The sequence below is a fragment of the Dendrobium catenatum genome, unplaced genomic scaffold (genome assembly GCF_001605985.2).
Source record: "Dendrobium catenatum unplaced genomic scaffold, ASM160598v2 fragScaff_scaffold_706, whole genome shotgun sequence".
Classification (NCBI taxonomy): Eukaryota; Viridiplantae; Streptophyta; class Magnoliopsida; order Asparagales; family Orchidaceae; genus Dendrobium; species Dendrobium catenatum.
In genome coordinates, this window is record NW_021319168.1 from 1106888 (window position 1) to 1134848 (window position 27961).

At 34.4% G+C, this 27961-nt stretch overlaps 2 protein-coding genes across 2 annotated transcripts in view; both read left to right on the top strand.

Moving 5' to 3' along the window:
- Positions 1–9215, top strand: part of LOC110107628 (E3 ubiquitin ligase BIG BROTHER-related) — a 22635-nt gene extending 13420 nt beyond the window's left edge. Inside the window, exons 6-7 of the mRNA XM_020837924.2 lie at positions 3490–3598; positions 8726–9215. Coding sequence (XP_020693583.1) covers positions 3490–3598; positions 8726–8791 — 175 coding nt within the window. The 3' untranslated portion in view covers positions 8792–9215. The remainder of the gene's footprint in view (positions 1–3489; positions 3599–8725) is intronic.
- A 3551-nt stretch (positions 9216–12766) lies between these two features.
- On the top strand, positions 12767–27739 carry LOC110107646 (endoglucanase 24). The gene is made up of 6 exons (XM_020837957.2): positions 12767–13042; positions 13119–13402; positions 14752–15189; positions 17021–17168; positions 25157–25323; positions 27041–27739. Exons 1-6 carry the CDS (start codon positions 12835–12837, stop codon positions 27368–27370), a joined length of 1575 nt encoding a protein of 524 aa, XP_020693616.1. The 5' UTR covers positions 12767–12834; the 3' UTR covers positions 27371–27739.
- The last annotated feature ends 222 nt before the right edge of the window (positions 27740–27961 follow it).

Consider the following 27961-nt stretch of genomic DNA (forward strand, 5'->3'; position numbering starts at 1 on the left):
AGACGGCGCGCCAATCATGGGCAATGATTGGCGCCGCCGCCAATCATTGTCCGATGATTGCGGCGGCGGTCAAGTGACGGGACGTCACTTAACCACGTCGGACGGAGGATCACAGCCGTCCGATCCTCCGCGGTCGAGATCGACGGTCGGGATCACGCCAGACCGTCTGCGGAACCGCGGGATCGAACCACGCGGTCAGACGAGACCGCGGGATCCTCAGATCGCGACCGTTGATCAAGAAATCAACGGTCCGGCTCGGATCTGGGGCGAAACCGAGAGCCAAAGCAATATTTTGCTTCGTTCTCCCAAACGACTGGACCAAATCGCATGAAATTTTAGATCTAGGTTCTAGGCATGAAGAGAAACAATGGGGAAGTTTTATTTTGAATTAATACATACTGACGACGACGCTAATTAACCCTAAGTGTTCTAACTAGGGTTAGAGATATACCTCAATCCACACGGTGGATTCGGGAGATCTTGGGTTCGTTGGACTCGTAGACTCCTCACGAACAATCTTCCTCTTGAGGTCGAGCTCCAAAAAGGCCTTGATCGGATGGAAGAAGCTCTGGACGTCCCTTGGCCTCGGTTCGTCGGAGTTGACGTCGCCGGCGGCTTGGGGTCGTCGGGATTCGGTCAAGGAAGGTGAGGAAGGGGTGTGGGGGTCTTCTCACAAAGTCTCAGGGCCTGAAACGGTCTCTGGAGAAAGCAAAAGCAAAAAGGTCCTCTTCCACCCTAATTTTCTCCTATTTAAATCTCTAAGCTCTAGGCTAAAGGTCCAGATCTCATCAAGGTCGAATTAGGAGGGAATTTTGAGGGAATTGGCCGTGGTTTGCTATTTGAAATTCAAGGAATTGAATAGGGCATTAAATAGGCCATTATTGGGCCTTAATAGGTCATAATTGACCTATTATGACTTGGGTTGACCAAGTCAATGGTTGACTTGGTCTACCTAGCCAATTAGGTCCAATAGGTGTGGGGTTTGAGCCATGAAATTTATAAAATTAATTTAGAATTGATTTTAGGCTCAAAGGGTCCAGATTGGTCAACCCTGGTTGACTTGGTCAACTGGGTTGACCCAGGATCCAAGTCAGGGCTCAACAGACTCAACTCGACTCACTGAACCCATTGGAGAGGGTCTTGGGGTCTGGCTTGGTCAATTCGACCAAGTCAAACTCTTCAGGCCCGGGTCTAGGCAAAATCGAGGTCAACACTAGGTGTGATAATAAGTTTGATTTAAGCAACTACTATTTAGGCTCCAAAAAGTGACACTAATGAATTTTTTGGATGATGTTGAAGCGACAACTCAATCATTTGTTTTCTGTCCCTTTTGTGTTTCCAAAAGGGTAGAGTGATCTTGTTGGCTGGGCAATGTTGTTACTTTTTTTATTTGAAACTTTAGTTAAAAACTTAAAACTTAAAACTAGGTCTGGCTTAGGGTGGCTTGATTTTTCTAAGAAATGTAAGCAGGTGAGTTTTAGGGCATCAGTTTAGCTTGGACTTTACTCGACCCTCCCTTCTCAAAGTTCACTCGTGGATAGAAAAATATACAGGAAGAAAGGGTCCAGTGCTTTAAGAAAAATATACTTGAACTTTCTAGGAACAATATAGCTTAAAGTCATTTGCTCATATATATATATATATATATATATATATATATATAGAGGGGGGATATATATATATATATATATAGAGGTTGGGACTACTTTTTTTATTTCCACCATTAGAGCCTTATAGTTTAAAATTTACCAGATGTTATAATTATTTTGTTATTAATCAAAGCATTTTCAAAACCTTTAAATAAATGGCCCGAACAGTACTATTTTGTGGGAATTAAACATCCCCTTTTCTTCAGAAGACAGCATGAGCTATCACTAATTTGCACTTGCTACAGTAGTATCACTCAAATCAAGATTTCTTATCTTGCTGAAAATAATATATTTTGATTTAAAGTTGATGCAAGCAAAAATATAGGGAGACCCCAATTTTTGCAAGCATATTACAAGATTTTAACTTCCTAGAAAATCATAGTAAAAACTAGGACTTTCACACTTACAACCATATATCGACAAAAAACAATTACACAACACTTGAACAAGAGACAACTTTCATATTATAAAAGACTCTTACAAACTTTGATACTTACAAACACAAACACCTTAACTTGCATTCTATGTCTATTGAGAAGAAGGATACAATTGGAGTGGTCACTTGCAGAGAGAAGAAAGAGGTTAGAAGACTAGACGAAGTAGAGGAGTAACTCGCATGTTATCCCAAGAAGGAGAGGAAGAAGTTGAACAAGCTCTCAAGCTTTTCCAAGAAAAACCCTCAGGTTTTCATGTCCAAAAATACCATTATATCTCTCTTTCTTGCTTACAAAACATATACAATATATAGAAGAAAAAGGGCATCCAAACAGTCCTTTTATCTTCATTTAATCCCATTAAATCAGTTCCAAAAATCTGTCCAAAAACAGTCCAGAAACAGCCATAAAGGGGGCCTGCATTAAATCCAAAACAGCTCCCAAAAAGGCCACACAGAAAACAGGGAAAAAGCAGCCACGAGACCAGCACTTGGGGAGAAACCGGAAGGGGCAAAGCACAGGAGATGGAGCCAGCAGCCAGGGGACCTGGACGGGCTGTCCAGGGAACCCAAACAGCTCACAGGACAAGAAGCAAGGGGAGAAACCAAAGGGGAAGCACAGGGAACCGGGAAAGAGTTTTCAAATGCATTTAATCCTCCAAATAATGAGCTAAAACATCAGCTCAAGCATTAATGAGCTGGAACCAAGTAGCACCAAAAAATTCAGCTATAAACCAAAGCAGCCAAGGCCCAACCCGAGAGGCAACAAGCAACCCAAAGACCAAAAGGACCTAAGAAGCTAGCACACCCAAAGCTTGCTTACATCAAAAGTGCATATTTAGTTTTTAAAGAGCATATCTGTTGTTTATTGAGGCATCACTACTTGCGACTATTCATGAGAAAGGGATTGACAAAATGATTTTGAATGAAGTTTGGTTTTTATGTTGTTTTTAATAAGACTCACAATTAATAGAATTGATTTCTATTTTAAACTGATGATTACAATCTGATGAATTGAATAATTAGTTTTTTCCAATGGGTTGGTGATGTGAAACGTTCTATGCATGTATAGTTTATAATGATCGACATAATTTATCCCATAAATAGGTTATATTCACAAATTTTATGTAAAAGATAAAAATTGTTTGAATTGTTTCCAAAATGACTACATTACGATGTCCTCATCAGTTGGACAAGAGCTTACCTCTATGCATGTATAGTTTATAATGATCGACATAATTTATCCCATAAATAGGTTATATTCACATATTTTATGTAAAAGATAAAAATTGTTTGAATTGTTTCCAAAATGACTACATTTTCTCGGAATGAAAAGAGTGAATGTTTTCTACACCTTAATCAGAGTTGTAGTAGTTGTTGATACTTTCCTCTTGTTTACTTTTGCAGATGTGTCATTTGCCGGTTGGACTATGCAGATGGAGATGCTTTAGTTGTGCTTTCATGCAAGCATAAGTACCACACAGAGTGCATAAACCAATGGCTTCAAATCAATAAGGTACCTCAGAATTTATTTGTTATACATAAATATTGTTTAATATAAAATACCATGTGATTGGATTCGATATGCCTGTTTTCTGGGATTCTTGGTTTTATTTTCTAATTTGTTTCTAGGTTATTATGAAGATGCTTAAACCAAAAAGAAGAAAGTTTTTAGGTTTGACTTGCATGGTTGAAAACTTGTTTTAGCTATCAACTAAATACCTAACATGCTGATGAATGTAAATGAGAGAAATTGGAATTGCAAAATTTTGTAAATTAATAATGGTTTTATTTTGTTATCCTTTGTGATTAATCTTTTCTAAGTTTAGAAATTTCTTGCAAACCTTAAAATTAGGTGCCCTTGGATTCTGTAACTTCTTTACATATACACTTTAATTTCGTAGTATCTCATTTCATATTTTGGTGCTTAACTCCTTTTAATCTATGGTAAAAATGATGTCATTAAGTCCTCTAAAAATAACTCGTTAGTTGGTGGTTCTTTATGGATAAAATGTATACATCAAATTGTTATTTGATTGAACTTTATGATGATTAATAGACACATTAGTGTGCCTTATCCTTAACATGTTATAAAGATACTATTATATTGACCACATTATGCATCCTGAAATTGATTTGAGCAAACACGGTGAGAATTATGCCCAACTAATGTGATGTAGTGTGAATCAGGTTCAAAATGCCTCGACCACGATTAAGGTCATTTAAATATATGTCTTCTGTTCATGAAAGAGACTATGCGACGTATCCGAAGCGTTGAATAACCAAAGAAGCATCTCCCGTGATCAATTTGAATCCAACCGTTGGAACTCTAGCTACCATCCTCTCCTCCAGTTTACAATGACCACACCAAGCCATCATCAACTTCTTCTCCCTTGCCTAAGTGATAGCTCTCCACCTCTTTTCATCTCTCTTTCTTCTCTATCTAGACAGAGAGAGAACCAACAAAATATCACTCTAACCCTCTCTCTCTCTAAGTAGAGAGAGACTCTCTACCTTATTATCTTTCTTTCTTTTTGTTCTCTTTCTCCTATTGTGGTCTCTCTCGCTTATTTCTCTCTAACTCACTCTCTCTGCCTTACACAGTCTCTCCTGCTTCTCTCTCTCTTACTCTCTTTCTCTACCTCACTCTTTCAGTTTTGTACTCCCTTTACCTCCCATCTCTTCAAAAGAAGAAAGCAAAAGAAAAAAGAAAACAAAAAGTTGCGAATAAAGAAAAAAAGGCAAAAAAAAAGAAGAAAAATTCAAAAAATAAGAGAAAAGTAATTAAAAAAAAATTTGATGTCTTTTATCCTGCTGGAAGTCCTTGTTTCCTGTCACGATCAACAATATTGTTTTGTGCATGCATGTATAAAATGCTCGACCCTTAAAAAAGCTCTCAAAATGCTGATTGCAATGTTTTTAGCTTAATGGGCAGAATCTCGAAGTGCTTTTCTTAGCATGGTAAGGGAACTTGTAAATGATTAGTGTATAATTAATCTTTGTGTGTACTTTTCATAGTATAACATAAGAGAAAATATTACAAATTTAAATAGGCGAACAAAGACTTATGCATGCTTTTTTAAGTGCGATGGGCTACAAGCCTCCCCCTCCCCCGGCGCAGCGCTATGTAGGGCTGACCGTGGTGTCACATGGAATTGATCATAGCGTGATTGGAATATCTAACACTCTTGATGATGCCCCTATGCAAGGGAAATGACAGGTGGCTACTGATATTTACACTAATAGGGGATCCAAACATAACAAAATAAAAGTAATTTTTGAGAGATAAATGCAATAAAAATTTTGAAACAAAATAAATGCAAAATTACATAGTCATAAAAAAAAAATCACAATAAAAACAAAATATTGAATATTGAACTAAACACAGGAAACTTAAACTAGACTTGTAGGAGACTTGGGGAACTTGCCTACATGCAAGAACATAATTTTCTAACTACAATCGAACACACATGACTCTGATTTGTGGGCTAAACAAAGTTAAAGTGCGAAAATAAATAAGAGTTTCCTCGCGGGGACCCACCACACAAATATACAAACATATAAAGACAAAATTCATGACATTTTTTGAAATGCGTAACATTTTAACTTGCCTTCAAATGCCACAGGATTCCCAACACATACACGCAAGCAAAGTTAAAGCGTCTTTAAAATTTTAAAATGAAATTTTGCGCATGTATTTTAATGATAAATGTTCGTACGAACAATTAAAATATGAATATTTTTAAATCATGCATGCATTATAACATAACTTTCAAACTCAATTGTCTCTGCCTTGAGAATCTTGCAATTGCTTTGACAAAAGAGGAACAACCTCGAGAAGTCTACAACTGCCTCAAGAAATGATGAACTTCTCTGAGAAGCATGCTTTTATTCTACAATAACAACATCAAGCCTTTATCCCACTACATGGGATCGGCTGTATGAATCATTTTTCTCCATTGTTTCCGATAAGAGTCAAATTCTCATTTAGATATAATAAAGAAAAGTCATTTCTAATATTTTATAACCAAGTCTTTTTAGATCTATATCTCTACCCTTCTTAACATAGGTTAAATCTAATACTTTTGAAGTTTAAAGTTTGAGATGTGTTAAAACTAGAATTGAATCTGACCTATCTCGATAAAACTTGTAAATACATCATGCAAATGTAGTAAGAAATGTGCATGTGCATTAAAAAGCGTGCAAGTGTATCATGCAAATGCACTGAGAAGAGTGTAGGTGCATTATTCATCTGCTTAACAAAACATGCAAGAGTACCCAAGTCAAATTGTTTGTGTATGATCTGATGAATGTGCTAAATGCTCAAACACAAAGTCTGAGAATGCGATGTGGACTAAAAATAAGATGAAATTTGAATTCTTCTCACTTAGAAAATCATGTAAGCCTTTTCTACAAAACGAGAAATTATTTTGAAAAATTCAAAAACTCTCTTTTAAGTGCAAACTCAAACTCACATTTTTATATTATGCTCCTCGAACAAATTGTCTTGCTTATAGGGCATGGTCGTAGGTCCTACAATTTAAATATGACCCTCCATATCTTAAATAATGGAGTTGATAAGAATTGAACTGCGATGATAATTGCATTGACAGAAAATATCAATCTGAGAAAACCTTATTTTCAAAGTGCTCTTAAATTCCAATGTGAATTATTTTGGGGTCACATTTAGACAAAACTATAAAAATTTATATTACAAAATTTTAAATATTTTAAGTGAAAACTGCCATCTAATACTTAAAGAAAAAAATTTATCTATCATTTTAAACTGTTTGTTAATAGAGATAAATTTAAAAATAATCACAGTTCATAAAGAACCAAGTCTTGTTGAGCATATCTCTATATTCTCTCTTGAATGATTGCTCACCGAAGGGACGTTAACTAATAGTTTTGCCACAAAATAACCCTAAAAGTAAATAGTTATATCCGAGACCCTTTGACTGGATGATTTCACCGCAAAATGAATTCATTAATCAATAATTGCTTAAAAACCCGTAAGTTGTGAATCATAGGATGCTTTTGATAGGACTCAAAGCTCTTTATTAGCTAAAGTCGACTTAAGTTCATCTCATTAAAGAAACATTCACCCGAGATCTATGAGGTTTTCTTCGATGAATCAACTCATGGCCGCCGACAAGGATCATTTCTATTAGGTTATGTCGAACACCTCCATTAAGTAGACTATGGTCTATAATAACTTGAGGCAATTGAACTATGGGATTTTGATCGAGTTTGCCACACACTTTAAGCTACGGGTGGTACATTCCCATGACCTAAGATCAAATTGCTGCATATACATTCTAAACATTTAGCTTCTAACAATTAACTTTAATAAAAAATATTTCTCATCATTGATAAACTTGTAATTAAATATTAATCTTAAATTCTTCACAAAATGATGGCGAAATCGTTGGGTAATAATGTCTTATTTGCAACTTAATATGCCTTTTGAAAATTTGACTTGAAACACCAAAACTCTCTTAGCATTGTCTAGACGCGAATTCTCGAAGTCCACATATTAATACAACTACCACAACATCAAGCCTTTATTCCACTACGTGAGTTCAGCTATATGAATCCTCTTTCTCAATTGTGTCATGTTAATAGTCAAATTCTTATTTAGATCTAATAAAGAAATGTTATTTCTAATATTTTCTAACCAAGTTTTTTTAGGTCTATCTCTACCTTTCTTAACATAGGACAAATCTAATATATCAACTCTCCTAATTGGGTCATCGGAAGGCCGCCATTTTATGTGACCAAATCATAGAAGGCGACTCTCTTTAATCTTATCTGCCACTGAAGCTACTCCAACTTTTTGAGCTTGCAAAGATGCTGCAAAGAATGTTGGATGGCTACAAATCTACTACAAAGAAACAAAAGTAAAAGGACTTGGGCATCATTTCAGACAACTTTTTTGTTGTTTTTTTTAAAACAACTTTTTAATAAAAAAATCCTTGAATTAGAAACTTTTATACTAAAAAATCATTTTAAAAAACTAAAAAATTATTTTAAAAAGTAATAAAAAAATTGTTCCAAACAAAACCTTAAAGATATACGAATTGATAAAGAGGAGCTTGTGTCACTGTGAAGTTGTTCGACAAATACAATCAACAAAGAACTTATAAGTTACAACACAAAGATGATTTGTGAGGAGGATAAACTCCAAGACTCCATGCCCTGTACATTATCATAAATTTAAACGTAACTATTATTATTTATCTGATTTACCATCCTTGTCAACCCTTCTTTCTCTAGTTTATTTATGAGCGCATATGCTAAGTGTACTATATTTATTCTGCAGCTTCAGATACTACATTTCCTTTATTTTGATCACCAATGCTGCTTTTATAGTTTATTGGCTTTTTCTTCAGCTCGCGTTTCTTAAATTTTGGAGTCCATTTTTCGTTTGGGACAGCTTTAGCCACAGTTTTTTCATTATTTTCGAAAAATTTTATGCTAAAAATTTATTTTTTAAAAAAACAGTAAAAAATTATCCCGAAAGAAACCATTGCCAGATAATAAAACGAGGATGCAGAAATGATCTATTATTTTAATTAACAGAAATGAAACCATTGTCAGCCTGATTTGTTCTCTCTGCTATAACCTGATTTAATTCACGCAGGTTTGCCCAGTTTGCTCTGCTGAGGTTTCCATTCCGGGCAGCAGCCACCATGACCGAACTGTATGAATTTCTTGGCCTTCTTGCTTGGTATTCTGAATTATAGATCCTGGTACAAACTGCATTATGATGAGCTTGAAAATACTTAGATCTGCTTTGAGATTAGTGCACCGCAAACTCTTCGTATGCAGTACTAATCTCAAGACAAATTCCATACTTTTAAAGCATACATATTAGTATATTTTATATCAGAATATCATGATATAATTTCTTTTCTATAGGTTCTTTATATTCTTTTATAATTATAAGGAGGTATAAAGCAAGCTTTCATCTAATGCAGCCATTAAGTGTTTTATTGGCACATTATTCTGATCCTCTTGTGATGTTAGCCAATAAGTAGGTCTCTGATTGCTTGAATTGTAACATAAATGAGTACAAGATTATCATAAGATCATTTCAGAGTTAGTTTCAATAGTGTTGTTAGTTTTGGGATTCAATTTTGTTTTATTTAATCATAAAATGTTATTCACAAGATATTTTTTGAAGTTTGGATTTTTTTTTTTTTCTAGTTGGGGTTTTAAGTTACGGTACATATTAAGGCTTTGTTTGGGACGACTTTCTTGTTGTTTTTTAAAACAGTTTTTTAGTATAAAAATTATTGAACTAAAAATTTTTATGCTGAAAAGCTGCTTTAGTAAATAGAAAGAAAGCTTTCCCAAATGAAGTCTAAGGGTTTGTTTGTGATGGCTTTCTTATTGCTTTTTAAAGCAATTTTTTAATATAAAAATTTTAATTTTGTACTAGAATCCTGCTTTATGAAGTAGCAAGAAAGCCGTTCCAAACAAGGCCTAAGTTTGATTGGGAACTCATTGATAAAATTTTAGTTGAATTTTATCAGAGTGAAGTTTTGTCCAAAGTCTTAAGCTTTTAATGCATATCTTTAATTTTAAATTTTATTGAAATGATATGAAATTATTAAAATTGATAGGAAATTGTTAAAATTAAAATAATTTTTTTATTTTCCATTTTTTTGGGGGAAATGTTAGTTTTTTAATTTTTATTTTTTATATTATTTTCAAAGTCTGGATATTTATGCTTTGAGCTGGCTTTCCTTTGTGATTGGTATTGTTGAAGCTCAATTTTAGGAAAAATTATTAGGTGCGGAGTGCAGACGGGGAGAGCACCGTCTGCACAGACACAGGGTACCAAGCGGTACCTAGTGGTACCTAGCGGTACCGAACGGTACCTAGCTGGATTTTATACTAGTGTGCGGACGGTTCTCCCTGTCTGCACTCCGCACCTAATAATCTCTCCAATTTTAGCTTGTGGAAGGCAGGAGGGTGGGAGGGGAAGTGATTGGTTAATTGAATGAATAAATGCAAATGGCTTATTTATAGCCACAAGGAAGTACCTCAGAATTTTATTTATAAATTTAATGTTAATCTATTAATAACACAAAAGTTGATGTGGATGGCTCAGGTTGCAAGAATATAAAATGAACTATGCTACCTACAAGATTAGTGAAAAGAATATAGTGTTAATTTATCTAAATTAGGGTGTTGGTGGGCGAGTACAGTTGGGAACCCCTCATTCCGGGTTCGAATCTCCTCTACTATGACCTCGCCTCTTCAGTGGGGCAAAACAAGTGTGGATTTGATGCTGGTCGGTGGTCTTGTTAGGTTACGCCGAAGGATTAGTTATGTTGTCAAGTGCTTCCTTTGAAGTGGCAGCGAGTAGATAATTCCATTCCAAAAAAAAAAAAAAGTTTGAAAATTATTAGATTTATTTTGAGATTAGTGTAATATAAATTTTATATATTCGTAGAGCAACTTTAGAAGATTTGTGGTGGTAGAGAGTGCTTTTTGTCATTAGCTGAATGATGGCAATTGGACAATAATAATTTGACTATAGTGATTGGGTGGAGGTGGTCTGATTGGGGTGGTGATCTACATATGAGAATAGACGACAGTAATTTGACAATGGAGGTTGGGCGATTGTAATATGATGGTGGTGATCCAACGATAATGCTCTAATAATGATGGTACTTTTATGAAGCTCTAGGATTTTTATAAGCATATGGTAATAATTTTCATATAAAGAGTGAGAAGCTTATTTATAGATTTTGAGTGTGATATGTTATATAAATATAATCAAATATTGGAATCTCCTTTGAATGTTATGCATTGTTTCATTTGATCATAAAATGTTTATTCAATCTTTATATGCCTTAATGATATCTAAATTCAACAATCTTAAACTCATTAGATTCATCTCGTAGATACACTTGATTTGAGCATGCGACATTTGGAGATCATTTAACCTTCCAATTTCCAAATAATGTTTTTTTAAAGTTTTGAGCTGAGTTTGAAGTTCTCGAGCTGTGTTTATTTATGCTACTCAAATTAGATCATTTTTATTTTGTTAATGAGTTCATCTCGTTAAGCTATTTTATTTGATTATAAATTTGTTGAAATCGAAACTTGAATGAACTTGAATTTATTTCTGAAAGTTTTCTATTCAAATATGCATCGAAAGCCATGCATGATCAAGTTGATCTTTAGCAACACATCAGTTGCATTAATTTCAAAGTAAATCTATTAATTTAAAGCCATCTTGATTTAATTAAGTGTTGCAGGGATGAGGATGCTCAGGTATATGGGTAGCTTTACACTTTGAGGCATAATGTGAAATGAGTATATATGTGAAAAAGTTGGAGTAACTCGCCTTAGATAGATTGATCACATAAAAGGTCGGCCTTCTAATGATCTTGTAAGGAGAACAAATTTATCAGATCTGACATATATTAAGAAAGATATATGTAGACTTAAAAAGATTTTGCTGGAAAATATTATAAATGATTCTTTTTTATTGGATTTAAATAAGAATTTGAATTTGACTTTTATTAGAACACAATGAAAAAAAATAATTCATGTAGCTAATCTTATATAGTTAGATAAAGGATTGTTGTTGTTGAATATATCATCAGAAAAAAAGTACGCAAGAATTTTTTATTGCATTTTGCATTAAGATAAACTTCAAAGTTATTGAATCTTAAAATAATATAAATTTTTTTAAAATTCATCATAATATGTTTTGTTAAATTTTTTTTTATGATAAATAAAAAATCACATAAAATCAAAGACTAATTATATTAAAAGCAAAAGACTCATACAATGATATGCCTTTACACCTCTTGAATAAGCTATTGCAACTAAGCACCATTTTTTATTTAATAATTATATTGTTCTGTTCTTCGCTCTCGAACCGGTTCTTTCCTGATCTGCTATGTTGCTCCAAACATGAAGCACGCCCTTGATCCAGCCAGCTTTTGTTTGCGCGCTCCTCCTTTTGTGTGTGCGGCTGGAGAATGGAGCTACTCCGTAAAAAAATATTAGAAGAAAATATTATAATAATGAATTTTTAAAATCCTTAAATTTATTTTAAATTGAATATAATATATGAATGAATAATGTGTATACTTAATAGATTTAAAAGTTATTTTTTATTAATATTTTAATATATTTTTTTCCTCATTGAAATGCTCATGATAATATAGTTTAATACTCATAATTGTAAAATTTAAAAGTTAATATTTTATATGAAAAATTATATCAATTAATTTTAAATTTATATTTTATATAAATTATATATATAGTAATCATAAAAAATTTATTTTAAAAATGACAATTTATATTTATTAATTTTAAAATAAATTAAATAAATTTTAAGCCGATGCTGCCCTAACTCTTACAAAAAAACCCAAAAAAAAAAAATAAACCATTTAAGCCAACCGAATTAATGCCGCGGTCGTTCTCTCTGTCGGTGGCAAATGGCGTGGGTTTCTCCTATTAGTTGGCGTCGAGCCGGCGATAGAGGGAAAGAAGAGAGCGAACAGATCCAGATCTCCGGCCCTTCGTCTTTTCTCCGGCGAAGCCTTCTTTGAGCTCGGAAGCTACTGTTATCGCCAATGCGGGACTGATCCGAACATAGGAACCCCTTTCCGTCTTCATTGCCATTTTTTTTAGCTTGAATTGGTGCCATTTTTTTAGCTTGAATTGGTGCCATTTTTGGTTTTGTCTGAATATTGGAGGTTCTGCACTTGTTTGTGAAGAATGGGGGCGGGGAAGTACACGAAGGGCTGTACCAGGTGGCTGATTGTTCTTGTCGTCGCTGCTTTGGTGGTCACGGCCATCGTGCTTGGGCTTCGAAAGAAAGCTCACCATTCAGATATGGGACCGGTTCCCGGACCTCCGGGAGCTATAACGCAGAAATATTCCGATGCTCTCTCCGTGGCTCTCCAGTTCTTCCAAGTGCAAAAATGTAAGTTGTCTTTTGCGTAATTGGAAAAACGACTAAGTCTTGTATTTTGATGTTTTTTTTTTTTTGGAAATTTTAGCTGGAAAGCTGGTGAATAACAAGATTAGTTGGCGAGGGGATTCTGCTTTGAGTGATGGGAGTGAGGATGGCTTGGATTTATCAAAGGGAATGTATGATGCTGGGGATCACATAAAGTTTGGACTTCCTATGGCTTTTACAGCAACAGTAATGTCTTGGACTATCCTGGAGTATGGAGATCAGATGAGTGCAGTAAACCAGTTGGACTCTGCTCTCGATTCTCTCAAGTGGATAACTGATTATTTGATCAATGCTCATCCTTCTGACAGCGTTTTGTATATTCAGGTAAATCTGAAATCTTGTAGGATTTTTTTTATATGCTGATAACATTGCCATTGTTCAGTGAGATCTTCTAGTTGATAATTGCTTTATCAGAAATTCTTTCATTATTTAAGATTAAGGGTTTGTTTGAGGCAGCTTTATCATAAGTTTTTTTTAAGATAACAAATGTTGTCTTGTTTAGTTCAACTTTTTTGCTGATTTAAAAAAAAAAAAATCTTTTGAGAATTTTTTTTAATTACTTAATCTACTAAAGTGTGACTGTAAGAAAACTGTTCTCATATTTTTAAGTAGAAATTTTCTTACACCCACAATAATTTTTAAAAATTTTATTTTTCACACAACAATTCTATAAAATAATTGACTTCCTGTTCATCCAACCTTGTAATCTCCGCACTATTCTATAAACTCTCCATGGTTGGCTGCAGTCTTCTTATCTAAAAGTTTTCAGCCTTAGCCTCTGCATCAGAGAATTGAATGTCCTCCAAAGCAGACTCCATCTTCTTCGTCTGTCCCTCCAAATTTTTAGGAATGATTCGTGGAAAAGTTTTATTCCGTGAAAACCCTAAAATTTTGTGAACGAGTCGTGGGTTTTTTTCCAAAAAAAAAAGGAGTGCCATATGAAATAGTTGGGCCAGGTCGTCAGGTCACACGTTAATAAAAAAATCCACATGGAAGCAGAAAAGAAACACTCAGAAAACAAGTTATCAACCACGGATTGGAGTCTGGACGTAGCTCTACATCCGGACTTCGCACGTGATAATTTCTCCTCTTCCAAAGCTATGCTGAAATTTTTATGTAATTAGATTTACAGTATTATTTGCTCATATAAAATTGGCTTCCTAGTTAGATTCCTATATATTTACTCATATAAAATTGCGCTTGTTTTCTTCAAAGTTAATGGGTAGTTAGACCGCTCATACTTACTTTACACACGCATCCACACAAAAGAAAAAAGCTTTAATCCTTCTTTATTTTGGTGGAGTTGAATTTGGTTTGACTGACCTCTTCTTTCTCTCTGTCAGTTTCTCACACACATTCTCTATCTATTTTTCTCTCACTATAAAAAGGTAGTTTGAGGAGAGTTAATGTTAGCTTTGTTATAGGATAGAAGGTTTTTACTCTTACAATGGAATCATGATGTAGGGACTTAATTTACTAATCATTATAAGTGTGAAGGACCTAGTTGGATGGTTTTATCGTAAGGATTATCCACGTCTTAAGGAATTTTTGAAGAACATATTATAATTTAACAATTTCTTTTCGTGTATCAATTTATTGACCTGGTAATCTTTTTAAAGCTAACTGTGTGTATTCTTCATATTGATTTTGATTTTTAGTATTATGCATGGTAGGTTGGAGATCCTGATCTTGACCACCAATGCTGGCAGAGACCAGAAGAAATGACAGAGAAAAGGCCTCTTTTACAGATTAACAAGAAAAATCCAGGAACAGAGGTGGCTGCAGAAACAGCAGCAGCTATGGCTGCTGCTTCCTTGGTCTTTAAAAGCATAAATTCATCATACTCTGATTTGCTTCTTCAGCATGCTCAAAAGCTGTTTACTTTTGCTGATGATCACAAAGTATCATACACATCTAGCTTTCCAAAACTCGAAAAGTTTTATAACTCTACTGGTTTTGGGGACGAGCTTTTGTGGGCTGCTAGCTGGCTCTATCATGCCACTGGGGATCAATTTTACCTGAGTTATGTAACTGTACAAAATGGACAATCTTATGCTGACTGGGGAAGGCCTACATGGTTTAGTTGGGATGACAAGCGTTCAGGAACACAGGTATTCATGTTTTGCTTTTCCTAAACAAACCTTTAAGGGGTGCATTTTCTGTATATATATTCACCCAAGTAGGTTTAGGGCTCTGTAATAATGTGCTTCTGTTTACTTCAGTCCTCATTATAAAGCTAGATATTTTTCTCTATGCTCGTTTAGGGATGCAAGCGAACCATATATTTGACACTACTCATTGCTCGGTTCAGTTAAAGCTTGTTTGTGATCGTTTAATTAACTAAACAAACAAACATGAACAATATTTTAAATACTCGATCCATAAATAAGCAAGCTTGAACACTAATGTGTTCGGCTCATTTATGTTCATGAACAACATCATTTGAAGCTCGTGAACAAGCTCGACATTAAGCTCAATAAGAAGCTTGAATTGTGTTCGATTCAGAATTCGTGAATAAGCTCGATAAAAACTCAATTAATATTTGATTATAAAATTGATAAATATACATAATATAAATATTTTATATTTATTATAACTATATAATTAATATTAAAAATAAAATTTAAAGTAATTAAATATTATATTATATGCTAATCAAATATAAGATGAATCATAGATCGTTTATTCGTGACAAGCTCATTTGGTAGCTTGAAAAAACTAGTTGTATATGTTCATGAACTTGCTCATTTGATAGCTCAAGAATACTCGTTAGATATGTTCATGGACTCGCTTATTTGATTGTTTAAAAAAATTCACTAAATATGTTCACGAATATGCTTGATGTTATTGTTTGTTAGGAGGCTTGATAAAGCTTGTTTGTTAAGTTAATGAACATCTAGAAGTATAGTTCTTTTATAGCTCATTAAGACTTAGTTGTTTAAAACTCGATAAACACTAAGCAAATCGAACATGAACAGTCATTAATTTAAACTAACCAAACATGAACACAAACAATAAAGCTCGAATTAAACACGAACCAAACTTGAACATGCTGATAAGTGATAATAAATGAACTCAAACATGAACACTCACATGCTCGGCTCGGCTTGGTTCGTTTGCAGCCCTATGCTCGTCTAAGTTATTTTTTTGAAATTTGAACTGTGGAATTGATGTGAGGAGAAAATTTAGCTGTCAAAAAATGCAAATTAGTTGCAATGTTATTTCTTTTTTTTTTTTTTTTAATATTATCATTTAGTGAGGATTTTTTGTATTTTGTTAGTTCTATGTCCAAATTTTCAATTGTGCCCATGGTTGAGTATTTGAAGTTCAGCTACCTCGGTCAGATTTAACATAAAATCCCACAAGAATGTCTACTGTGTTCCATTTTCAATATGACAGGAAAGACTAACATATGGTGTGATGGAAAATAATTGTCTTTATCTTTGCTTTTATCATTGTTTGTTGGCAAAATGTAAGGTAATTTCTATATTAGTGTTTTGTTCGATGGTGTCATTTGTAATGCACGCAACAATGTGCATTAAGGTCATCGTATAGTTCTTTGATAGGAGCAAAGGCTACATATTTGAAATTTTGCATATTATGAAAAAATAGCTTTGTGCTTCTGATTCCTTAATCCCCTCCACTCTTTGGTAAGGCAAGGTTATTCTGCTCTAGATGATTTTTTTATTAAAAAAAAGTTGAAATGCTGCTATTTCCTTATGACAGAATTTCTTTGTCAAGTTCTTATATATATATATATATATATCTAATTTTAATAATTTTTTCATTATTTTTTCCCTCTCCACTGTTCATGCACTGTATACATTTCTTAAATCCAACTATTCATCGACTATATCAATTTGTTCTTCATTACCTTTTTTCCCATTGATCTTATTTGTTCTTCATTAGTTGTTGTTTTCTGATTATAATGTATATATACAGGTTCTTTTATCAAGATTAAATCTATTTGGTGCAAAGCAATCCACCAATGCAGAGAACAAGGGCCTCCAGATGTACCGAAAAACATCTGAAGCAATCATGTGTGGGCTTTTACCAGACTCCCCTACATCCACGTCCAGCAGGACAGATGGTAACTACTTAAGAAATATTTATTATTCTTAAGAATTTCAGATTCCAGATTATTTCCTCTAGCTTCCAAGAAATTATTTTTATCATTTTCTTAATTGATTTGCTTATAATTTATGAGTAGTTTCTTGGATTTTTTCTAGTTACTAACCTTTACTTTGGGTTTGTGCTTGTTTGGCACATTCTTAATACAACATAGCAGCTTTATCTGATGCTAGACATAGGGGGTGTAAACTAGTCGAGTTGAGTTGAGTTTAGGCCTTATCGAGCTCAGCTCGTTAGTTGGAAAGCGAGCTCGAACTCGAGCTCGTCCCAGTGTAATCGAACTCGAGCCGGCTCATGAGTCATGGACGGGGAATTTTAAATTTAGGCGGGATTTTTAAAACTTAAGCAGAATTTTTAAAACTTAGTCAAAATTTTTTTTAAAAAAAGATGAAATGTTTAACATTTAAGTTAAACTTAGGCATTTATTATTATTATTATTATTATTATTATTATTATTTAAATATTTAATTTAATAAATAAAATAAAATTATTTAAAAAATATTAATATTTATTCGAGCCGGCTCGCGAGCTCACGAGCCAAGCCAGCTCAAGCTCGAACTCGTGCTCGTTTCCTAAACGAGCTCGAACTCAAGCTCGAGTTCGACTTGTGAGCTCGATAAGCTCGGCTCGCGAGCCCATACTAGCTGGACAACATCAAATGGTGCACACTCTATTGACAAGATCATAAACAAAGTCTCACCACCTTGCATGGTCTTATAATTCTGTTATTATCTAATTCTATCATTATATGTAATTTTCAAAGTAAGCTACTTGGATAGATTTGGCCCGCCCTTCTCTCTTCAATCCAAGGATGCTTCACAAGTTGAGGCTTAATTCCACACTTTAAGGAGTTGTCTAACTCTTCATTGCATGCATAGACTGACAGTTAACCTTTGAGGTTTTTTTTTGTGATTAGCAAAATTTTAGTGTTGATCTGAATTTAACGTACATATATTAATAGACTCAATTATGCATTAGTGAATGGTTTGCATGGATAATTCTATTAGTGATTTCTCCTTCGTGGAAGCTTGGATGGCTTAATGTATGAAGATGAACCCTAGGGAAACTTTTTTGGTGAGGAATTCTATCGTTCCACTCTTTCAAACCATAATTCTAGCCACTCTTTGTCCTCTCTCCACTACTCCAACCAACTCTAGAAGCCTTTCTACCTCTCACTATCATTTGCTCTTGATTTTCACCTCTCCCAAACCCTAATTCCCTCAACCTTGCTACTACATTCCTCCTCTTTCAAATAGAGCCTAAAACCTAATTCCGTTTCTAAGAGCTCTCGCAAAAAACCCCGTCGTATACTAGTCCTCCTTACTCCACAGATAATTCTCTTGCCCCACTACCTCTTGGCCGTTACTAGAATTCCCCAATAGCTATCCTCCAATGGCTTACATGCCTTCCAAAACTATTTAACCATATTTCAAATATTATAAAAGAGGAAAGAAATCCAAACCATCTTAAAAATCCACTATGTACTATCCCATCAATTTTGTGTCAAAGCTTAAGGATTTAGGAGCATCTAGGGTTGTAGAAATTTCTAGGATTGCCTCAGAAACCCTTTTGGCTATATCAACAAACATCTAAGATTGGTGATTGGATCACCAAAAATTGGGTAACGCTTTAGATGTTTAGTTTCTCAAATTTCTGATATATTTTCCTCACTAGAATGCTAAAATTTATTTAGTTGTTACCTTGTATTCCTATGAAATATACATGCCACTCAAGTAGTTAACTCCACTAATATATCTTAGCCAATGGCTAGCCCCTATCCTACATAAAGCTGAGATATCCTAATTGTGAGGATGTATTCCACTACAAAACGATTTTTTTTATGCAAAATTGCAGAATTGTGTTTTAAAATCATAAAATCTTGAAATTAATTTTTTTGTTCATTTAATTTATTAGAAAGATCATATTTAGTTGATTTTGTGGCATTGCAAGAAGGCTAAGAATGTTTTTCAGCATACATTTTTTTCACTTTCATTTAACACATTTAAATTAAAAATATTAACGTATTTTTATTTTATTTTATTGCATATCATGTCACTTAAGTAGTCCCATTGGATCAATTTAAGGGTCTCAATAAAACGGTAGAAGACTTGTCCTGTAAGTTAAATGTAAGTGATCAAAAATGAGTTGTCGGGTCGGGTTCGGGTCCAACCTGAAAATGACCCGTCACTATTTAACCCAACCCAATTATGGAAACGGGTCAAAAATTTGAACCCGAACCCGACCTGCCCCGACACGCTGACCTGGGCGCAAAGGGAGCACGGGGGAGTAGGGTCGCGCGGGTGCGAGGGGGGCGGGATGACAGTGGTTGCACGAGGGGTAGGGGCACAAAATCATGAGGGGGCGGGTTGGGCTGGGGTCCGGGTCAGTTTCGAGTTTATTTTGGGTTTTCGAGTAAACCCAAATCCGACCCTATTTTAAAAACGGGTCAATATCTTGAACCCGAATTCATAATTTTTTGAGTCGGGTCCAATATTTATACCCCTAGATCAGAGGACAATCAAATTCTTTCACACCCAACAATCTACTGCAAGGCCTAGCTTTTTCTCTTTTGGTGCCCAAAACCTAAGGAACAAAATTTATAGTTAGGACTTAGGAGAATATTAGCAAAATTATTTCTTTCAAATGCTATAAGGGTCTATACAAAATCAATATATGATACATTTTATTTATAGAAGACGAAGAAATTCTTGTGAGTTGAAGGGTATATATTGACATGCCATTATTTGATGAATTTTAAAATGATGGTGAGAATCAAATAAGTGATGGGATATTTATCGCAACTATGAAAGTCATGAGGGTTAGAGAAAGAACATCTTTAGTATGTTAGCCATATATAATGGTAAGTGATGCAATCTAGTGATTGATGGGGAAACTGCCATGAACACCATCTCAACCGTACTCTTATAAAGGTTAATCTAAAAGCTAAGCCTCATATGGAGCCCTTTTATATGAGTTGTGTAAACCATACTTCATTGCATACAACTTCTAGTATTTGTGCCCATCACAATAGGAAGTTATAAAAAACTTATTTGATGTGATGTCCTACTTCTGTACTGATAGGAAGTGGATGCGAAAACATCAAGTAAAATAGAAGAAAAGCTTAGGAACATGAAGATATGATTGACTTTCTCTGTCTCTTTCAAAAATAAATGCAAGATACAAGTGATCTACTATTCGAGAGGTAGATTAGTTTTCCCACAAACCCTAGACTCCGCTAGGAACTCACAACAAACACTAGTAACATAAAACTCAACAATAGTATCAATTAAACCCTAGACAAACTCCCCCTTAAATAGCCCTATAACACCATAACACAAATAAAATATTCATAATCAGCATAAACATACTTTAGGAAACCTTCCTAAACAATTAGGATCTTCCTAAATAACATAAACATGATTCAGGAAATCTTTCTAATTAAAACTCTCTAATTCCCTCCTAGCACACAATAATCATATTTGAAACCTTCCTAATTCCATTCCAATCAAATCAACCCTCTTTCCTTAAACAAACATTCCTAATTTCCTCTCAATTAAATAAGCCCTCTTTATCTAAATAAATATTCCTAATTCCCTCCTAATCTTAATCTTCTATGGTAAGTAATTACTCCTCTTTGATCTTCTTGCCCACCATCCACCCTAATGGGGCCCACCAGCTTAGCCGGTTTATAGACATTTTATTTTTATTTAAGGATAGTGGATATTATTTATGAGACAATAGATTTTTTTTTTTTTTTGGTTTTCGCCACTTGCTCCATGTGATGGAGGTTACATCTATGCTTGCAAAGACTGTTTTCTTGTTGTGGTCTATAGATCTAGTGTGTGGTTTGTAGCTCTCAAACCTAAAAAAATGGGTAGAAAATTTACATAAGAATAGGTTTGCTAAGTAATATGAGTGGAATATTACATTCAAACCATAAATTAACTTGTGAATGGCTAGCGATGCCCTTCGGTATTTTTGATGGTTCAAGCACATTTATGTGGTTGATGATTATTATTTGTAGGCTAATTCTTGGAAAAAATTTTGTTGTATTTTTTAATAGCATTTTGATATTTAGTATTAATGAGGAGAATCATGGGGCATCTTAGGTTAGTTTTGACAAAGACGAGTGAAGAAAAATTTTATATTAATTAAAAAAGTGGTTTTTAAATGGAAGTTATATTGTTAGGATTTGTTATTTCATATTTTGATCAATAGCCTAATCCCTCAAAGATTAAAGCATGACATTTTTCTTACTAAAATAATTATTGTATTTGATATTTAAATAAATTCAAGAAGTTAATATAAATTGACAAAATTATAGGACTCATTGACATGGAATCAATCCTAATTTTATGAATCACTACTAATTTTTTTTATTCAAGTCATTTGAATAAGGCACGATGAAAAAAATGATTCATGTAGTTGATCCCACATAGTGGGGGTAAAGGCTTGTTATTGTTGTTGTCTTTGTCGTTAAGTCATTTCAATCAAAATTATCAAATTTGATGATAAATTGGGAAAATTTTGATCTCAACTATGATTCAAATGGTAGTTTATTAAGTATTGATGCCTTAGTGGATAGGTGATGTAGAACTAAGTGCTTAGAAATGAATGTAAAAGAATTTGCATGATTTCTTGGTAAGAACAACTAAGATTAGAACTATTAGCAAATTAAACGATCAAGTAAAACATAAGTGGTCACTTATGTTTAGGCTAAGTTGCATACTAAGCACTCGGCTTATCAAAACAACATAGAAAATCAAGTCATGTAAATAAAATAGCCTTCAACAGAAATCTCTAATCTAACAATAAAGTTAGAAGCAATAAAGTGCACTCAATCCTACGTTTACTAAGCTTTGGCAACGACGAAGCAAAATTCTACGTTTACTAAGTTTAGGCAAAGGTGAAGCTCGGCTCCTTGTGAATCTCCATCACCTACAAGATTACGGGGATTAGAGAAGTAAATCAAAAGGGGAAGAAGTTTACCCTTATCAAAATCCGGAGACAAGTAGGCGATGTGTTGACGAAGTTTGACGTAGTATCTCGTGGAGGCTCAATTGGAGGAGGAGAGATCTCTTCCAAACGTCGAAGTGTTGAATATATTGATCATTTGCTCGCATTGAAGAAACCTTCAAGAAAGAGGGGCTTCCTTCAACAATTCAAGTAGGAGAAGGCAAGAGAAAGTGGCCGGCCAAGAGAGGGAGGCTAGGAAAAATTAGGTTCAGATTTTGTGGAGGGGATGGCAAGAGAGGATTGGGTGGGGTGGATTCACTTCCAAGTGGAGGAGTTCTTTTATTGGAAGTCAATTAATTAGGTGGGGCTAGGGGAGAATTCGGCCAAAGGGAGGAGGGGAGATTTTGAATTGTTTCCAAAGTGAGGACTTGGTTTTAGGAAACAATTCCTAAATTTCCCCTATAGGGGTTGGCGGCATCCAAGGCTTGGGAGGATGATTAAGGGAGCTTTTAATGCCTCCTTAAATTAAGGACTCAAATTTAGGATGAGATATTTCATCTTAAATTAATTTAAATTCAAAAGACAAGGGTTTGGAAAGTTTCCAAAAATAAGAAAGGTATTTTAGGCAACTTTTCAAATTCAAATAAATTTGAAATTTGGAAAAGTCTTGAGTTACCAAAAATTGCCACATCCCAAATTAGGAAATGGAATCAATGTGAACAAGGATGGAAGAGAGGAGGGGGCGGGATAGGGCCAGCGGCATGATGGAAGGGAGAAAATTAAGGGGGCTTTAATGCCTCCTTAATCAAAGGGGATTAGATTTAGAATAAATTAAGCCATCCTAATTTATTTGAAATCTAATGGAGGGAAAATTTGAAAACTTTCTTAAAATAGATTTTATAATTTTGGAAAGAATTTGAATTTTAAATTTAGGAAAATTTGAATTCAAAGATCAACTAAATTATGGCAATTCAAAATTAGGAAGAATCCAAAGTAGGCAATGGGGATGGGAAGGGGTTATGCCGGCGGGTTGATGGGGGGTGGGTGAGGGGGCCGGCGGCATGGTAGGGATGTATGGGGTGGTTTCGATGGGTGGAAGAAAACGGCGAGGAAGAAGTAAGATCTTGAAGGAGAAGTGGGAGATGGAGTTAGGGGAAAATAATGATAGGAAACCATGAACCCGGTTGGTGGGTGATGCACCAAACTCCCTCTCCATGGGATCTCTCTCCGACCTCACAAGCTCTCTCAAGAACTCCAAGCAAAAAACACAATTCTCAAATAATCATTCATTAACTTTTGAAGAGCAACATGAGGGCTATAAATAGCCTCATATAAAAAGGACTCAAAATAAGAAAGACGATAATGCCCGTAGGGTTTACATACGACCTCCTTTAAGTAAGGGGTAAAAATGGGAAAACAACATAAATAATAATAATAAAAGACAAATAACATAATAAAACAAATACATTAAATAATTCAAAATACATCGACGCGATCGTGGTCGTAGATCGACGACCACGCCTCTGATATACGATTCATGCTCTGATGTCCCCATCAATAGGAGATTTCACATCCTATTTTCCAGGATGGGTAGAAAGAAGAAAAAAATTATCATAATTCTCCAATATTACTGGCCTACAAACTAGTGCTCTTATGATGCACATACGCAGACATGATTTGACACGGACACATGACACGTTATTATTGAAAATATAGGACACTAACACAAGTTGGACATGGTAGTATAATTTTTATATATTAAAAATAATGTTTAAAAATTGAATAAATAAAATATTAAGTAAGAAAAAAAATGAAAAATAATTAGTAATTTAACAAGGATTTATGCTTAAAATGATTAATATTAGGATGTCGAGAGTAGGACATCGATGTTGTGTTAAGCATCAAGAGGGGGGACAACAATGCTCTCGATAGTCGGGCATCGTTGTTCTGTAATGGACTTCGAGCATTGATGTCAAGATGGTGTCGATCGTCGATCTCAAGATAATGTCAGTTGTCGATGTTAAGACGACATTGTATAAAGATGAGATGTTGAGATGGCATGAGGGTATAATGGTGGGTATAAAAATTGTTGGCGTTGAGCGTCAATGTCAACATAATGTTAGATTTTGATGTTGAGATGATTTTAAAATACTAGTATTATGACGACATTGGATGTCGATTTTTAGATGTCTTCAAGCGTTGTTGTGAAACCCTAGCCACAACCTACTATAGAGAAATGAAAATGAGAATGTTCAGGGAATGGGGTATTGAGTGCGGGCAATTGATTTTAAGCTTTGGAGAGGAATTAAGAAATTTAGCTTTTATTTTTCCACTAAATAAAAATTTGAGATACTGCATACCTCTTTGAAGAGAAGTGTTGGCGCATCATAGCTAATGGTCATAAATGAGAGCTTTCTTCATGGATATCTTTACCTTTTAAATGGATAATTTCATATTTTTCATCATATAAACTTAACTTGTGTTTTTATTTTTTACATTTTAATCTAGCAATTAATTATAACTATGTTATGTGTATTCATTTCATATTTGATTGTAATAATTGCTTTATTAAAAAAATTAATTTAAAGAATTGATGGATAATAATTAATTATACACGGAACAACATATTATAAGTTCATCATTCCTTCTAAGAAACAATTTAGGTATGCTCATAATTTCCTTAATCTAAGGTTTTGAGTTTTCTTAACAAAAGAGAATATCTTATAAATCCTTATGCACAGAGGCCTCCCAATCCTCATCTCATTAGACGTTTGGACGTCAAACAATCTATCTCCAAACAAATATAACAAGAAGTAATGGGGGAACTAAAAATTACAAGTAATGAGAGTATGTAAATAAGTGCAATAATTGCTATTTTTGTTAAAATACTATTCTATGTTATTTAAATTCTACATTGACTCCCATTATGCTACAAATTGTTCGGAGCATTTTGCTTTTTTTCATATAGTCTGTGTTCTTATCCATCTTCAGGTGGGCTCTTGTGGATTGATCAATGGAATGCACTTCAGCACCCAGTCGCCGCTTCATTCCTAGCTGTGCTTTATAGCGATTACATGCTAACCTCAAGGACACCATCCTTTTCTTGCAATGGAGTGACATTTTCGTCGTCAGATCTCCGCAAATTCGCCATGTCACAGGTAGTATTTGTTCGATGAACTATATTTAAAAATATTTATTATATGAATTAATAGTATTTATTATCTTAATATATCCTCATATTTGAGGCATTTTTTATTCTATTTTTCTTAATGTTCACCTCTCATGAGTATGTTAAGACATTTTTTACTCCATCAAACCTCTTAATTAAAGAGAGTTAATAATGCTTATATTCAAATCATTAAAGATATATATGCAGGAGCTATTACTTGTGTTCAAACACAAGGTGGTTTGACCAAGTATTTCCCTATTTTTGTTGGGTTACATAACCAAGGATCAGCCTTAAGCCCATATCTTTTTGCTTTAGTCATGGATGTTCTCACTAGACATTTGCAAGAGAATGTACCTTGGTGTATGCTTTTTGCTGATAACATTCTTCTTGTTGATAAGACTAGAGAGGGAGTTGAAAGTAAACTTGAATTATGGAGGTCAACATTAGAGACAAAAGGTTTTCGTTTGAGTAGATCTAAAATGGAATATATGGAGTGTAATTTTAGTAGTAATAGACCTAGTGAGGGGATTGTGACTTTGGGCGATCAAGTCATTAATAAGAGTACACGTTTTAGATATCTTGGATCTATTGTTCAGAGAGATGGTGAAATAGATGAAGATATTATCAGCAGAATTCAAGTTGGATGGTTGAAGTGGAGGAATGCATCGGACTTGTTGTGTGATAGAAAAGTACCCCTCAAACTTAAGGGAAAATTCTATTAGATGGTAGTGAGGCCTGCAATGCTTTATGGTGTTGAATGTTGGCCATTAAAAGAGAGAATAATACTAAGTTAAGTGTGACAGAGATGAGGATGCTCAGGTGGATGAGTGGCTTTACCCTTAGAGATAGGATACGAAATGAGCATATACTTGCAAAGGTTGGAGTAGCTCCAGTAGAAGATAAGATTAGATAGAGTCGCCTTAGATGGTTTGGTCACATAAAACGGCGGCCTTCCAATAACCCAGCTAGGAGAGTAGAGGTATTAGATTTGATTTATTTAAGAAACTATAAAGGCAGATCTAAAAAGGCTTGGTTAGAAAATTTTATGAATGACCTTTCTTTATTAGATTTAAACGAGAATTTGACTTTTAATAGGACACAATGGAGAAAAATGATTCATGTAACCGACCCCACATAGTGGGATGAAGGCTTGATGCTGTTATTGTTGTTGTTGTATCAAAATCAATCAAGTAAAATGCCGGCCTTAGATGGTTTGGTCACTCAAAAGGTTGCAGTAGCTCCAGTGGAAGATAAGATTAAATAGAGTCGCCTTAGATGGTTTGATCACATAAAACGGCAGCCTTCCGATGACCCGGTTAGGAAACTAGATGTATTAAATTTGACTTATGTTAAGAAAGGTAGAGATAGACCTAAAAAGACATGGTTAGAAAATATTAAACCTGATCTATCTTGATTAGATTTAAATGAGTATTTGACTCTTAACATGATTAAATGGAGAAAAATGATTCATGTAGTCGACCCCACATAGTGGGAGAAAGGCTTGATGTTATTATTATTGTTTTTGTTGTTGTTGCATCAAAATCAATCTAGTAAAGATATAGGCTATGTTTGGTACAGCTTTTTTACAGCTTCTTAAAGCTGCTTTCTGCCGCAGTAACAAATCCATCCCAATCAAAGCCATAATCTCTTACGATTTCTAAACTATTTCCTCAAACCTTAAACTTTCTTGTTACAACTTCTTACAGGCTGATTATATATTGGGCAATAATCCCATGGGAATTAGCTATCTTGTTGGTTATGGTGACAAATACCCTCAACAAGTACACCATAGAGGAGCTTCAATCCCAGCTTCTGCAAACACTGGTTGTAAGGGTTTCGAATGGCTAAAATCTCCCAACCCTAATCCAAATGTTGCCGTTGGAGCCCTCGTTGGTGGTCCTTTCAAAAATGACTCCTACATTGATAACAGAAACAACTCCATGCAATCTGAGCCAACTACCTACAACAGTGCTGTTCTTGTTGGCTTGCTTTCTGGCCTCATCACTACTTCCTCTGTGGTACGTTCTTTCAACTAAGCTTCAGTACTACTTTTATTGGGATTGTGTACAGGCTTTTTATCATGTAATATGTTGGTTTCATTGCTTCATATGCTATGTTGAGAAGAACTTTTATTTTATCCGGTGAACGTACGCTCCTCTACGTTCGGATCTAGGCAAAAAAAGCGCAATACCGAGTACCGAGTACCGAGTTGTACCGAGTTTTTTAAAAAAACTCGGTATTGTGTTGTTTTGGTCTAAAACCGAACGTAGAGGAGCGTACGTTCACTGGATGTAATAAAAGTTCATGTTGAGAAAGCTTTTCTTGGCATCTGCAGAAAGTTTTTTTTTTTTTTTTGGAGAGTTTATGAAGCCTGGTAGATATTAATGGTAATTTGCAGTTGAGTTTGATTTTTTTTTTAGAATGCATAAATATTTATTATTGATATAATCAGAGCTGAATTTGTGCTAAACATGAGAGCACACTACCGAACGAATCAAATAATTACATTTTACGGCAATTTTGAATACGTGTGGAACTCGAACGGTCAAATTTTTAAACGAGCCAGATACAAATAAATAGCAAACTGGGTCATACTTTAACTTGTTTCGAATCCTACGATTAATAAC

Bases quoted from the DNA above. Each gene is read 5' to 3' on its own strand.
- LOC110107646 (XM_020837957.2), top strand. From the start codon at position 12,835: ATGGGGGCGGGGAAGTACACGAAGGGCTGTACCAGGTGGCTGATTGTT. The intron at 13,403-14,751 runs GTAAATCTGAAA...TATGCATGGTAG, and splicing joins ACAGCGTTTTGTATATTCAG to GTTGGAGATCCTGATCTTGA. The intron at 17,169-25,156 runs GTAACTACTTAA...ATCCATCTTCAG, and splicing joins CACGTCCAGCAGGACAGATG to GTGGGCTCTTGTGGATTGAT.